Below are 14,971 nucleotides of genomic sequence, written 5' to 3'. Positions count from 1 at the left end.
GTGTTACTGTATTATATTTTATGTAAGTATTTAAAGTGCAGATAAGAATAATTGGAACTGTTCTGTTCCAATGCATAAGAGCATCGATGGAGTTTTCTATGTATTGCAGTATGCAATTATATGTACAGTTTTGTTATGCTTGATGTTCATGTTATAAAAAAAAACAAAAAAAAAATAATGTGAAAATAAATAAAGAACACATCTTTTGCTAGAAAGCCCCTGAACATACAGTATTTCTTGCTTATGTATTTCGAGTTAAAAAAAAAAAAAAAAAAAAAAAAAAAAAGGATAAATGTATCCCAAGTTACACTGGCACTGAAGACTTGATTGTAAAGTTGCTTTTTACGGTTTGCGATGTCAGACTACGTTTTGGCAGAAATTAGGTCACATAGTTTGGTCATCCTCCGTGTTAGACCACAATGCCAGTGCTGTCTATACTGAGTTCTGAAGCTAGGTGTCCTGTGTCTGACAAAGGACTGATTTCAGTGTACAGTTAGTGTTATATTGACTTCGGTAGCTAGGTGTCCTTACTGTCTGTATTTGTTCAGCTTTTTAGACGGAAGCGTCCTGCTATATTAAGTTCTGTAGCTAGGTGTCCTGCCTGTAAAGGGTGAAGCTGCTGCATTGCAGCCTCAGTGCTGCTGCTGGAATCAAACATACAACAATGGCGACTCCCAGCCCCAGCAACAACTCCACAACCTCCTTTAGCTACAAGAGCAGTAACCCAGGATCCACATCACACCATCACCAAACCCAGTCTCAACACACCACAACAGTCAGCACCATGCAGGGTAAGCGCAGCCCAAAACAAACACGAATCATGTTGGGCAACATCATTATTTAAAAAAAAAAAAAAACAACAGGATTTTGTTTGAGTGCTAGTGCCACAGGCAACTGCTGTACCGTAGCAATGTGTGCATTTCCTTATCGCCCACTGTATGTAGGCCTCTAATGTTTAGGAAGCTTTTAATTTACCGTCTTGGTGGCATTTATAAAACCATACAAATCGAGAAATATAGAAGCTTTGGGACGTATGTATATCACGGGCAATATTCTATTAATAAAGATATTTTTTTTTTACGGAGGGGCTTGTTTTTGCCTAGGCCCTTTGTAAATAGTAGGGTATAGCTCTAGTGCAAAACATTTTAAACATGAAGTATAACCTAACTGCTGCAAATACCGGGGTAGTTATTTTAGGACAGTTTCGGAACGCTCAGTATTTAACGTGTAGCGTTTTGCTGTTGGTGTGTCTGTGTTTTATTTTTTTTATTGCACGGCCTTTACGGTGCATTAATTCAAACTGTACCGGAATGTTGGTATTATTACTACAGGTTGCCTGGATTTAGGTTTCTATGTATGTGTGTGTGTGTGTGTGTGTGTGTGTGTATATATATATATATATATATATATATATACTGCGTAATGTTATAACATTCATTTTAGATAGGGATCTGAATATATATATATATATATATATATATATATATATATATATATATATATATATATATATATATATATATATAGCCTAGCCTAGTAATTTAGATAAACGTTATTGTGTGAAATGTTACATGTATTGGTGACATTGTGTAGCAGTTGTTACTATGTCACGGAGTAGTTGTGAAAAGTGTCTATGTGGAGAGATATATACAATGTTTTTCAGTTGGCATTGTGCTGTACTAGACCGAGATTAATTCCCTACTGTGTAATATTTGCTAATAAATTGTATTACAAACGCAATGTATTTTTTTTTTCTTTTTTTCATTTAAACCCTATAGAGACCAACACTTGCTGGAGATGTCAGAATGAAACAGGTATGTTCACATATTTTTGTCAGATACGTTTTTCTTGTTGAGTGCAGTCAGCACTTTGTGTTTATATACTTTATAATTATGCAACTTAGAAAACAGTATGCCTTTAAGTAGAAGCAGTTAAATATACTGATGTGTGTGTGTATATATATATATATATATATATATATATATATATATATATATATATATATATATATATATATAATATATATATATACAAATTATTATTATTATTATTATTATTATTATTTATTATTATTATTTTTCAGCAGGTGTGCATATGGGTATTCTATGTAAAAACTATTGTCTACCTTTAGTCTATGTGTCTGTTTTAGTTTCTACCTCTAGGGGAATTTTAAAATATTCGTTTTATGTTATTTAACTTTTAGATTAAAAAATAATAATATTTTTTGCTGTCATTTTTTGGTATTTTCAATAAGAACTGAAGCTTCATATTAGCATTTTTCATGCAACTCCATTGTATGTATGATTTATTGAACATTACATACTTGGTTACATGGCTCTTTTAATGTATTATCTGTTCACATTTTACAAAAATAGTATTTTTAGGAGACTGGTTATGTTTCTGGTTCATTTTATGTACTATGAGAATCTAAGATGTTCGGGTATGGCATGGCCACATCAACTGCTATACAATTTGGGAGTTTATATTTTCATTCTTACTAGAGTCATGGTAAAAACACCTTTATTTAATAATGGCATATGTGTCATTTCCTGTACAGTTTAAAAATGATTAGATGGTACAGTGGACATTTTCAACCATACAGATATATAACACATCTTTATTTACTGTTTTATTTTTGCAATTATATTTGCTCAATATTGTTACATAATGATTCTGCTTGTAACCTATGTAATCATCGATATTGTTAAACACTGTGAAGAATAAAAACCAAACAATGTGTTAAGTGCACAATGATTATAATGTCTGTTAGCAACTTTGCAATGCTGCTGTGAAAACAACTTTCCTAACCAATTTACCAAGGAAAGGCATAGATGGGATTTTGTGCAGCATTTTGCAGCACTGGGGAATCACCCTGTAATCACTTATCATGGATTAACCCAGAAAATAAATGGTTAATGAATTCGGGTGGATTCCCTGGTACTGTACTGTAAAATACATTTTTAAAAATCCAGCTGTCTCATCCTGACAGGGGACAGGCTGATCAGATCAATCCCTTAATGGACTAAGTATTGAGCCCGTACCCTGTGGGACAAGTGGCAGCTGGAATTTCTAAGCATTTTGCACCTCTTGGGAGTCACCCTGGAAATGCATCAACAGCCTATGTAAGGTTATCCTGAGGATTACTCCTAAAGATGAGTGATTGATGCATCTAGTACAATTTCCCCAGTGCTGTTAAATTTTCTAATAAAAACCAAACAAAAAACAAATATATATATACATACATACATACATACATACATACAGGGTGATTAGAAAGTTTACCACATCACTGACTTACTTTCTAAGTAGCCTGTATATCTATATTTTATCCCAGCTGGGTATAGGTTGATTGATTAAAAAAAAAAAAAAACACCCTTAAGTTGCTTTGGTGGTGGTCCATCATTTGTTGTTTCAACATAAAGGCCCTTTGCTCTGGCAGTATATGTTCCACAGAAGCATCACAGAGTTGCCAAAATACTTTGTAATCACAGGTAGCCACAGAACACTTGCAGACAGAGGGTATATTTCAGGAAAGGCTGCTATACATTTTTGGGAGGCAGTAATGGTAGAAGTAACTCCATAAATTATATTTATATGGAACATGTGCATGAAATAGTAGCTAATTAATCATTTGAATTGTTTGAGAAATAAGTATTTCTGGCACAGGCCACAATAAAAAATAACTATCATACAGTATATGTAAATAACAAGTGCACCTGTTTAAGCATTAAGATTGACCCTTAGTTAATGAACAGTTAACGGTGGTGGGACAGGAAAAAACACCAATTACAATTCTAAAACCAACAAGAAAGATTACTGAAAAGCTGCAGAATCAAAAGTCTGAGTTGTTTATTTCTAGTTTAACTTCTTTTTTTGTGAATTTGTCCTTTCTGACATATTACTTTGAAAATTTAAGCCTTTGTGTCTTTTACTTGGATTCAGTACATTTATGCTGCTTAGAATGGGGAATGTTTTCCACATATTGTCTACATGACACAGAATATGCCATTACTCTAGAATTCCTCATTTACATACTACAACTTTGGTAATGTGCTAAATAGTAAGCACCTGTAATGGGCATGAATGGGTGGAAATCCCACATACACAAATTAAGTATAGTGCGCGCATATCTTGCACCGTCTTCTCTTAGAATTCCAACAGTATTCTGCATTGATTTTTAGTATTCTTCGTACTAGCAATTGCGACACACTCTTATTCAGAATACGGCAGATCATACGCAGACTATTCAGTTCATAAGGACTGTATATCCTACATCAGTATGCTGAATAGTAATCAGAATGTGACATACCTACAGTATTCAGTCTTATTTAGAAAATAGAATGGGTGGGGCACGACTAACTGAACTAAGCTTTGGCATCAGGCTCATTTACCCGGCCATGGTGTACTGTCAGAGTGGAGTGTGGTCAGGATTGAATTTCAGACCTTATTGTAGCCTCTGGTTGATATGATTTTATGTATTGCATTTTTATTGAACGTTTAGGATGAGTACTGTGCTTGACACCATAATGTTAATCAAAAGAAACTCCCCAGACATGGAACATACAGTAGATAGTTATGAATTGTAACTTTTTTGTTTGTGGGTTTTTTTTTCCCCTCTGGATTCCTAAAGCCAAGCCAACATGCAGGCAATTTTTTCTGTCCGCTTTTCAAGCAAGTTGTTTTAGAGGACATTTTCAATCTAAGGTTAGATTCTAGGTCTGGCTTTGAGTGGTGAGTCGGGGTTATATCTTGGGAACTGTTTACCACCTGATTAGACTTTGCATGGCATTTTGTTGAAATATGTTTTTGAACGTACTATCATACTAAATTTCCGGTCATGCATTTTTAAAAATGTTTTATAATTTACATGGGATATGTCTGTTACATTTTCTAGTCTATATTTAATCGCATCCAAACCCATAAAAACAACAAAGTATTAATTAAGTATTGGATCCAACTTTCTAGAAATGTAGTGCACAGTAAACATTTTTGAGATGTTACAGCTCTCCAAATCTTATACAGATACTTTTTCCATTCAAAAGCATTTTTTTTTTTTTAATTGGCCACCTCAGCACTTGTGGTTTTCTGTCCACATCACTCTGCATGTCGATCAAATCCACTTGGCAGCTAGATGCATTTTGTATATCATGAGCTTCAGCAGTACATTTGCATTAGGAATAGACAGATTTCCTTTTGCCTTCCTCAGGACAGGGTGTATCAGTGAGAGGCCCCTTTAATGGCTGTGTTTTGCAACATGATGGGTCTAACCCTGATGTGATTTTAAATTATCAGAAGCAAAATAAAAACCCTGAATCATGATTGGTCACCTAAGGCCTAAAAACAAAAGGGAACTAAACAGTAACACTTTTGGCACATGCAGTACTTTCTCAAGGTGCCATTGTAGGGCAATTTATAAAGATTATTTCATTTATGGTTTGCGTATACTTGCGTGCATGTGTTACAGTATTAAAAAAATATCACAGGAGCATAGAACGGTACATTAAACAATAACCGCTGTCAGCATTTTGTTATGTGTTAAACTTATCTTTTTTTCTGTTTTGTGTCACATACAGTTGTAAAATATGCTTTCTTACATGTTTGCAGATACTTGACAGACTTCATGGCATTGGCAAGCTACTGAATGTCTAATGTAGTTATTGCTAAAATTACAGAAATCTAACGTGCTTGAGTTTAAATGGTTCTGTCTTTTTGTGTGTGTGTGTGTGTGTTATGCTTTAGTATTCCAGTGGTACTATTAGTCAATTAATTGAACAACATTGTTATAATTCCTTGTTGTAAATGGTTTGGAAATATAATAGCTCCACTTTAGTGTGTTATCGGTGTCTTTGGTTCGATTGGCTACCTTCAAGTAACAAGCCAAAGCTAAGACAACCAAGAGTGAGCATCACTATACAGTATTCACTATAGTTTGAAGAGATCTCTACTCTAGGGTTCATAGAGGAGGATGTGAAACTGCATCCCACTGCATACCAGCTGCATGCATTAAATAAGAATTTAGAGACTGACTGTACAATAAACTATTTGGACCACAAAGGACTCCTACTTTCCATTCTCAACATTTTCACATGTTGGCTTAAGCCTAGTTCTGTGTGTTATTTTTTAAATACAAACTTAGGATAAGTTCTGATAAATTCTCACATACCTCTCCACCCACCAAAGATATGCAAGGTATTATTTTATACTGTCCTCACAGAAATTACTAGTCTTGGGATTAGCCTAAATGATATGATATTCTTGGTGGGTTTTTTGTGGTAAGCAACACTTGAAAGGCTACGACTACTAAACACACAAGATTTTCAGTGAAAGGCAATTTCACAACTGATCAGTTCTTTTCATTTTATCGATTCCAAAATCAATTAATTGCTCTCCAACTTATATGGGCTTGGTGTGCTAAATTCAGGTAAGGAAACTGATTCAGTGTGAAATGGAAACCTTTTAATTGGTTATCCTAGGATAGTTTTATCTGTAAATGTACTAAGTGCTAAGAGTTAATAATAAATCTTGATTGAAGTAAATCGCACCAACTTTAAACTTGCAGTCTTCTCTCAATGGTATGTTAATGGTCTTTAGTTATGCTAATCGGGTTGAAAAATGACCTTTTATTTAAATTGAGTATACTTGGTTACATTCCTAACACAATTCAGTTGAATTCTGCTGCAATATCAGTTTGGCAGCCTGATCTTGCTAAGTGGTGTAGCTCTATAGCAAATTGTAAGTATTCTGTTTCACAGTATTGATACAGTTCACCAAAAGGTGCACGATCTGTCTTGGTATTTGAGAGGTATCTGCAGGCCAACGTTTTTGGGGTATTTGTTGTCTTGGACTCTGCTTATATTCGTGATAACGGGTTACTTGGGGCTTCTACCTCTTATTCACTTACTGTGTTACAGGTAATATGAAACCACCTGACCCCAAACCGTTTCCTGTGGGTAAAATATAATGGGGTCCTATTACTTATAGCAAATACAGGGAATTCATTTAATGCATTGCGGCAAAGAATTTGATTTCACTGTTCTCAAAATTAAGAGTAGGGAAACGGCAAAACGTTGTTGATATTATCAGCTGCTGTGTTTTTTTTTTTTTTTTTTTTAAACGGAGATATTTAACATAATAGCTTCAAGGAAGAAACTTGACAGATACAGTATGTAGAGTATATGTATAGGATGAATGAAATAACTATACTTTTATGAAACAAGATATATATGATTTATTTATATATATATATATAATGAATGAATGAATGAAAACAAGCCTGAAATGTGTCTTTTCGCAGACATCAAAGTATGTAATGTGAATATTTTAAATGTCTACACAAACTGTACATATGGATACTCGTAATTGAAAATTATGATTTATTAAATACTTTGATACAGACCTCATTTTCTGAAGTGAATTTACCAATTCAACTTCAATAAAACCTGTATTAGCCAGTCAAACATTTGTGGTTATGCTTTTATTATTGGGTATATAGATATACACTGTCTGGCCTATTCATTAGGACCTGTGCTGATTAGATTTTGGCATCTCTGTGGTGTGGGGCGTATTGTTCTTGTACACCATGCATCCTTAGATTACTCCAATTTTTCTGAAAGCTGTAAAACTAGCAAACTTACACTCTGAACAGTAGTTTAACTGCTCATCATGATGATGATGATGATGTTGATGATGATGATGATGATGATGTTGTTGTTTTTTTATTATACAAGAATGTTTGTTTCATTCCCCTCAGAAGAATGGGGACAAGCGTAGGCCTTTGTGGCATAGTATGACCAAGAGTGTGTAGGATTTCACACTTCTCATTTTTGACAGCTATTCATACAGTACAGTAAAACCTGAATTTAAAGCTACCTGTTCTTGCTGTACCAGTCAGCCAGCCTCAGTAGAGTTTATTGTTTTCAACAGAAGTGAATTATCAGCTACAAATGTTCAATCCCTTTGTTGCAGGCTTCAGTGTCCTGTTAAGGTTTTATACATAAATTATAAACAGAAATGTACATAAATACACACACTTTTTATTTTGTGCAATACAGTGGATTCTACACAGAAAAGTTTTCACAAAAAAAGAAGAAAAAAAAATCTGAAAGCCAGCTTTTATCTTGGCTAAGGACAAACCAACAATTTCCTTCTGATGATGATGTGATAAAAGCTTTCTTTCTTTCTTCCCTCCTTTCTTCCTCCAACACCCTTTACGTACCCGACTTGGCGCTGAATGATGGTGAGCCTTTGCTAGTAAATTATTTATTACTGTGTTTTCCTTCTTGCTAATCTTTGCTTTTATTGGGATAAAAGCAATTTTTTTTTTTTTACTTCCCCATTCTAGTGTTTACTTTTTAGTTTTTCCTTTCAAGTTGTTCTGTACTTGTTTTTTCTGTCACGTGATATGAGTTTTTTTTTTTAAAACCATTTCCTCCTTCCCTGCTGACACACACACACTTTGTGTGTGGGATTAATTTCTGTCAACAGTATGTGAAGAGCTTCCGTTAACCAGGTCTTCCAGTTCCCAAGGCTCCCAGTAGTATGGCTTTGGATTCATGACATTACTGTTGAAGAGACTAGGGGACACTTGAGCAATCTGTGTTAACATGTTTAACCCTAGGTGTACTGACTTTACAAAGGAACGGTATTCAGATCTTTTAAGTAAATGCCCTGCTCTGTACCAAGATTGGTGTTCAAACATACTTCCACGCTGTCTACGAAACTCATCAACCACTGCTTCCTATACTGAAGCATGTGCAAAGGCAACATTTCAAAGGGAAATGGTATAATTGTAATAGTAAACAGTAAAACTAGCAAGAAACTACTTTTAATTGTTCATGCAACGAAACCAATGTTTTAACAGACTTATCTTAAAGCGATTGTAGCTAATAAAATAATGACATTTCCACTACATATATATCCTGTTCACTGAGTAGGTCTCAAAACTATAGTTTTGAAAGAAGTCTGTTTTAGAACATGGTGACCTAGGAAGTGCAAATGTAATGTAATTCTTGACAGCAAGGCTTGAAAACTGAGAACATTAACCTGAAATGAAAATTGCTGTAACATGTATTTCTTTCACAACTGCACATTTGTTGCTTCCAATATGCTTACTGGAAGTTCACGACAAGTACATTTTATGAAATGATTTTTTTAGCTGCAGCCACCTTAATAAAAAGCCATGGTTTGTTGGACCTGTAGTGTATTTTTATGCAGTACATATAAAGGAAAGTTGAATTAAAATGTATAATAAATTGTCAATGTTCAGAACCTGTTGGATGTGTGTCAGATCTAGGGTTCATGTTTATTTTTTCCCCCTACTTTATTTTTTTGCATCAACATTAATTTTATATAATCATTCTTTTCATATTCTGATGTTTCACTTCTAAAATACATTTTACTGGGAAAGGGAGTGTGAGGGGAAGTTCGATGTTGGCTCTCAGAACAGATAGTGACGTGATGCTGGCTGTTAATATATACAGTAGGTTTTGTGTTCCACACTTGGCTTGTGGTGAATATGTTCTCAAATTACTGAAATATTTTTAGCATTTGATGAAGTTTTATTTTTGGATCTTTTATACATCTTAGATTTGACCTACTTAGGTTTTTTTCTGTGTCTAATTTTACAGTAATTGGAATGTATATATAAATACTGTGTGCAATAATACAAATGCTCTGCGCAATGGTCTCTTCGACTGGGGTTCAATCCTAGGTTTTATGTGAATGAGTTTGAGCTCCTACAGTAGCCTATATGATATCTACAAATAGTAATTATGAGGTTTATTGGGTTTATCCCTTTTGGAGCCCACATCCTTGCTATCGGTGATTGGTTTAGGTTTCGTAAGATGTCGCTTCCTGATTGCATTGCAAAGTACACACATGCTGTAATAGCTGTTGCCGTATGTAGGTGTTTGATTTTCGCGGAGCAGCAGTTTCTTCCTCCAGTTCTGTTTCTTATATTTTTAAAAACACAATACCAATAATATTAAGAATTTGGGAAATATATCTTAGAATGTGGTTTAAATAACTGTTCATAACCCTCATTTTCATAATGGCTTGCTGCTAGATGAAAAATCTGATTTCTGAGATAACATACAATAGAACTATTGCTTAAGTAGAACATTTTTTTACTTTTAGCAAAAGTTTGAGATCTGATATAATAAGGCAACATTTATTTTTACTACAAGTAAAGTAATAAGCTTTGGGAATCTAGCCAAAGGTAAAAATATGTGTGGTCTTGAAGGAAAGAATAGCCATGGGAATGAATTAATTGCACTTGTTATTACCCGCTTTCAAATTAGGATAAACAAATGTGGGTAATTTGTATGTAAGCCTACAGACAGGTAGGGAGAGGAGAATTTTCTCAAAACAAACCATTAAAAAAAATAATATTGAAGAATCCACTTTTGCGTAGCTGCAGCAATCCACTAGCATTGCTGGATATTTATACACTCCACTGCTCATAATTCTTTGTTCTACAATTGCCTTTCTTTTTAGCTGCAAATTATGCACTACAATCTGGTATATCATTTTGACTCAATTACAACTGAATACATTCCACAATACATTTTATAAATAAGTTCTAGCGTATTGCCTCAGAACCTTAATTTCTTGATTAAGTAATATTCCTGCTTTTGTTATTGGTATTTCATAAATTTGAAAAATGGTCCTTGCCTTATCTCTAATTACTTAGCCTTTTCATTGTCTTTGAAGATTAAGGACAGATGAGCTTTTATCTGTTTCTGAAAAAGGACTGTCAAATACTGCAGTAGCTTGTGAGGTGAAGCCTGCCCACAGTCTTTAATTATAAACACTCTTGTGGTATTTTTACTCCATAAACTGCTGCAATATAACTGAATAATGAATACTGGACTGGCCGACTCAGACCTCAGATCTAAAGTGCTGCATGTGGGGTTCCTTGGATCAGAATCGCAGAAAAGCATGTCATAAGAAAAGCTTCTACATTTTTATGTCCGATTTATAGTTGACATAGTGCCTTCATAGATTTCCATTACACAAGAGTAGATGTTAAAACTTCATGCTGATTTGAACTCGGCTCTCGCCAAGATAAGCACCAACTAAGACGTTGCTTTACAGAAAACTAATGTTATCCATATGTGTCTCCATCCATTTGCGCTTCCTTCTATATGATGATGTAGATATCCTTCTGTCTGGTGTTGATGGCTGAAGTGTAATGCTGGCTCCAGGGATCAGCTTATTGCCTCCCTAGCACAGCAGCACACACAACGACTGCGATGCTGGTTCCGGGGATCAACCACAGTGCAGTCTCCCCAGCACATCAGCATGACAACTGTGTGGATTGAGCTAAGTAGGGTACATCTCTGGGGTCTTCAAGTGGGCACCTTCCATCCTCAGTGTTTCGTCGACTAGCCCACGACACATCACGAGGGCTCAACGGTGATTCTGGCGTCCCAGCATCACCCCCCTCCGTCCCCCACTCAACTCAGCCCAGCTTACTTACCTGTACATCAGCTTTCTTTTCTATTGTGCTTGAGATCCCCAGCCAGAATCTTTCCGTCTCAACCACAGCCAGTTGCTGCTCCTCTCTGCTGCTTCAGATAAGTTCTTCACTGTGCGACGCAACTCTTGGCCACTAAATCCGACGTCTCTGAGAAACCGGGTTGTAGAGTGTGCCACAAATCCTCGACAACCCACCTCCACTGGGTAAACCCGGACTCTCCATCCTCACTGTTCCGCTTCAGTGGCTAGTTGAGCATACCGCAGTTTCTTCCCACTTCTTCTGAGGCAGCGTGGAACTCCCAACCATTTCCTGATATATGAACTGATTAAAGCTTCCAGCTTATGTACTGTTGTCAAAGAAACCTCGTACACAGTCAGTGGCCACAGCAATCTCATTCGTAGACCAAACTGAAAGCTCCAGAGTTTTAGTTTGCCTGGTAAAGCGATGCTGTCTATAGAAAACATGTCCATCGCTTTATTTGATAGATTTGGATTTTAAGCTGGGCTAGGCAACCTACTATCAGTTCTATGGGGAAAATGGTATAACTTGGAGCTGAGACTTGAAGATGTTCTGCTTGACTAGCATAATTTTTATTTTATTTTTATGAAGCATGTCTGTTGGAACCAATACAAGTGTCCAGGAAGATTTTTTGGTTTGCACACTGTGCAACAAGAAGATACTTGAATATTAAAGTATGCAGACCACTGCAAACCTTCTCCTTAATGCAGCATGTGCTATTTCTCTTGTGCAATAATCCAGTTCTACAGGATTGTTTGCAAAACAAGAATTCTTATTTTTCTACAAAAAAGTCAGTTATTGCATTTATGCATTTAAGTGTTTTTATGATACCTATTTAAGTGTGTGTTTTTTCTTTTTTTGCATTTAAGTACTTTGAGTCAATTATGTAAAGTTAAAAATAAATAAATTTGGAGCATGGAGTTTTGTGTCCCTTCTTTTTCTTTTTTCTTTTTTGGAATAGTATATGCCGTAAGGAAGTTCTCGACAGCAGCGTGTTTAAATATGCAAAGGCACTGACCGAGTGTGGCGGAGTGTCCCGTCCCTATATATTTATTTATTTATTATTATTTGTATTTTTGTTTGCGGCACAGATAAAAAGCGCAGCGTCTTTTGTTATTATATTTATATTTAAAAACCTCGTGAGGATGCGTGGCTGATCAGCTACTGATTATTTAACTAGCTGACAGTCACGCATCCTTACTAAACGCGTGCAGACAGTGGCCGAGGGGTAATAAGATAATTAACAGCTAGTTAACCCCTCGGCCAGGGTATAAGAACATGCAGCTGTCCGTGCTGCGGGGTTGAGTGTAGAGAGGAGAGTACGGGGAGCGGAGAGAGAGAGCGAGGAGAATATAACAAACAATTGCTATATAATAAGATATACTTGTTTCTGTTTATTCGTTTGGCCCTCGTGCCCTTTTGTTTTTGTTGTCCATTGTTTTGGTTCAGTTACTTCCTGGTCCGTGACGTCACCACACCTCACCACTGCAAGCCATCCTGCCACACCGAGTGGTATATTAAGCTAGGTATCGGCTGTCTTCAGGAATGTGAAAACTTCTACGCTCTGAACTCTCAAATTGATAGGTTCCTGTGTAGATTATCTCTTCTGCTAAGAGTTAATTATAATAAGTACAGGGAAGGCTACTACTTATTATTCACCAGATACTATAGAGTGTCAGGCACGATCAGCACATAAATAATGCTTTTTTTTTTTTTTTTAATGAGGACCCTAAACAAGACCTAATTTGATATCTTTGCAAGTAAACCATGTGGAGTGTAAAATTCGGAATGTAATTGAGTTCTAGTGGCCAAACCAATTACATTCACTGTAGTTTCCTTAATGCAGTTTTAGTAACCTTTTTAGTCTGCATTTCCTATGAATTAGTAAGTTTGTGTACAGAAGCACCTGTCTCCCATTGAGAGAAACTTGCCTGCAATAGGGAGATATAAGTGTGTGCTACATGTTACGGGTGTTAAATTTTGTCTAACAGCTGTATGTTAAATAGATCCTATTTTTACAAGCTGAACACCCAAAGAATAAGTAGCCTAGATTATTTTGTGCCTTGTGAATTTAACAACCAAAAACCATATTGCAAATATACAAATTGTATAAGTTCCCTAATACCACCCCACTAAAACATTATGCAGGAAGCATTTTCTCTGCATAGCCATGTTAAACAATGCATATAATATTGTGCAATTATTCATTTTTACCTATTTTATGCAGGTTCATTTTTAATACAACAAAACTTTATACTAGTGTCCAAAATGGTTATTGCTGAAATATACAGGTGAGCAAGTCACTACAGTGCTGTCTGCTTTCTACAGTTGAATCTATATAGTCCCTAATGCAGAAATGATTTACCTGGTACCAGTGCACATGATTCTACGTGTACTATTAAACCAGAAAGTTGTGCATCAAGTTCCTTGTGTTTTTTCTACAGTGCATAATTAGAAGAAACACCAATGACATGTGTTAGACTGTGCTTCCAGGCCGTTCTATTCTTTTTCTACCAGGATAGGTGTCTTGTTTTCATAGACATTAGAATTCTTCAAGAAGGCAACGCTAGATTAAAATTCAAATTACCATATAGTAAAGCACATATAGTATACAAATACACTACATACCTAACATTTCACAGCATGGGGGAACTGTGACTATTATTTATTCCTTACTTTAACGTCACACCCAGGGCTGATTTGCATCTATACCTGTTGGTTTGTCCAAGCAGGCAAGTTTCATTAGGAAGAGTTACCAGGTACTATACACTGGGCAATGTAAACTGATTGTTGTATGCAACTGCAGAATGTTGTTTAATTTAAAAAAACAAATGTTTTCTTTCTACCTTAGGGTTTCAGATAAACTTCTCTGGAGTTACGCAAAGTAAGCAATGTATTTTCTGGTAATATACAAACCCTTTTGTGTTTTTTGGACTGAGAGCCTGGTATGGGGAATCTGTCCACTGTTCCTATCTAACTCAAGGTGAAGTGGTGGGTATAAGAGCTTCCATTTACCCTTGTACATTGTGAAATAGTTACAATAAATGCTTTTCAGTGACAAGTAAGCATATTGTTTATTTCCAATATGCCATGCTGTTGAAACTGCAGTTTGTTTTTTCAATTGTAAAGTAGCATGTTAAAAAACCACTACATTGCAATCACTTTCAAAGATAATGGAAGCTCTACCTGAGTTATTTGTGCACCTTCTTTAATTACTAACCGGTGAAGCTGTTCACATTTGGTTCAAGTCCCAAAGAATGTTGTATGTACTGTATGTACTTGTTAAAGCAAAACCTAAATGAATGATAACCAAGGTTTTAAAATCCAATTTCTTGCTTCTTAATTTCACTACCAACATTTTCACTTGGTCCCCTTGAGCTGAAGATCTTTTTTGGTTTGCTGAAACTTTTAATTTGAGATATTCTAGCTTTTCATGTGTTAATATTTTTATTTAACATGGTTTTCACTCAACCC

General features: G+C 35.5%; 1 protein-coding gene across 3 annotated transcripts in view; it reads left to right on the top strand.

Moving 5' to 3' along the window:
* Positions 1-436: 436 nt before the first annotated feature.
* Positions 437-14,971, top strand: part of LOC117424541 (dual specificity mitogen-activated protein kinase kinase 4-like) — a 44,408-nt gene continuing 29,873 nt past the window's right edge. Inside the window, exons 1-3 of one of the 3 annotated variants that reach the window (XM_034040966.3) lie at positions 438-791; positions 1,779-1,814; positions 14,349-14,381. In XM_034040966.3, coding sequence (XP_033896857.1) covers positions 665-791; positions 1,779-1,814; positions 14,349-14,381 — 196 coding nt within the window. In that variant the 5' untranslated portion in view covers positions 438-664. Of the gene's footprint in view, positions 792-1,778; positions 1,815-14,348; positions 14,382-14,971 lie in introns of all 3 variants that reach the window. The other 2 variants (XM_034040968.3, XM_034040967.3) reach the window with 2 other exon arrangements.

This window comes from Acipenser ruthenus, chromosome 19 (assembly GCF_902713425.1).
Source record: "Acipenser ruthenus chromosome 19, fAciRut3.2 maternal haplotype, whole genome shotgun sequence".
Lineage (NCBI taxonomy): Eukaryota > Metazoa > Chordata > Actinopteri > Acipenseriformes > Acipenseridae > Acipenser > Acipenser ruthenus.
The sequence above is the reverse complement of the archived record's forward strand: the minus strand, read 5'-3'. Positions and strand labels throughout refer to the sequence as shown.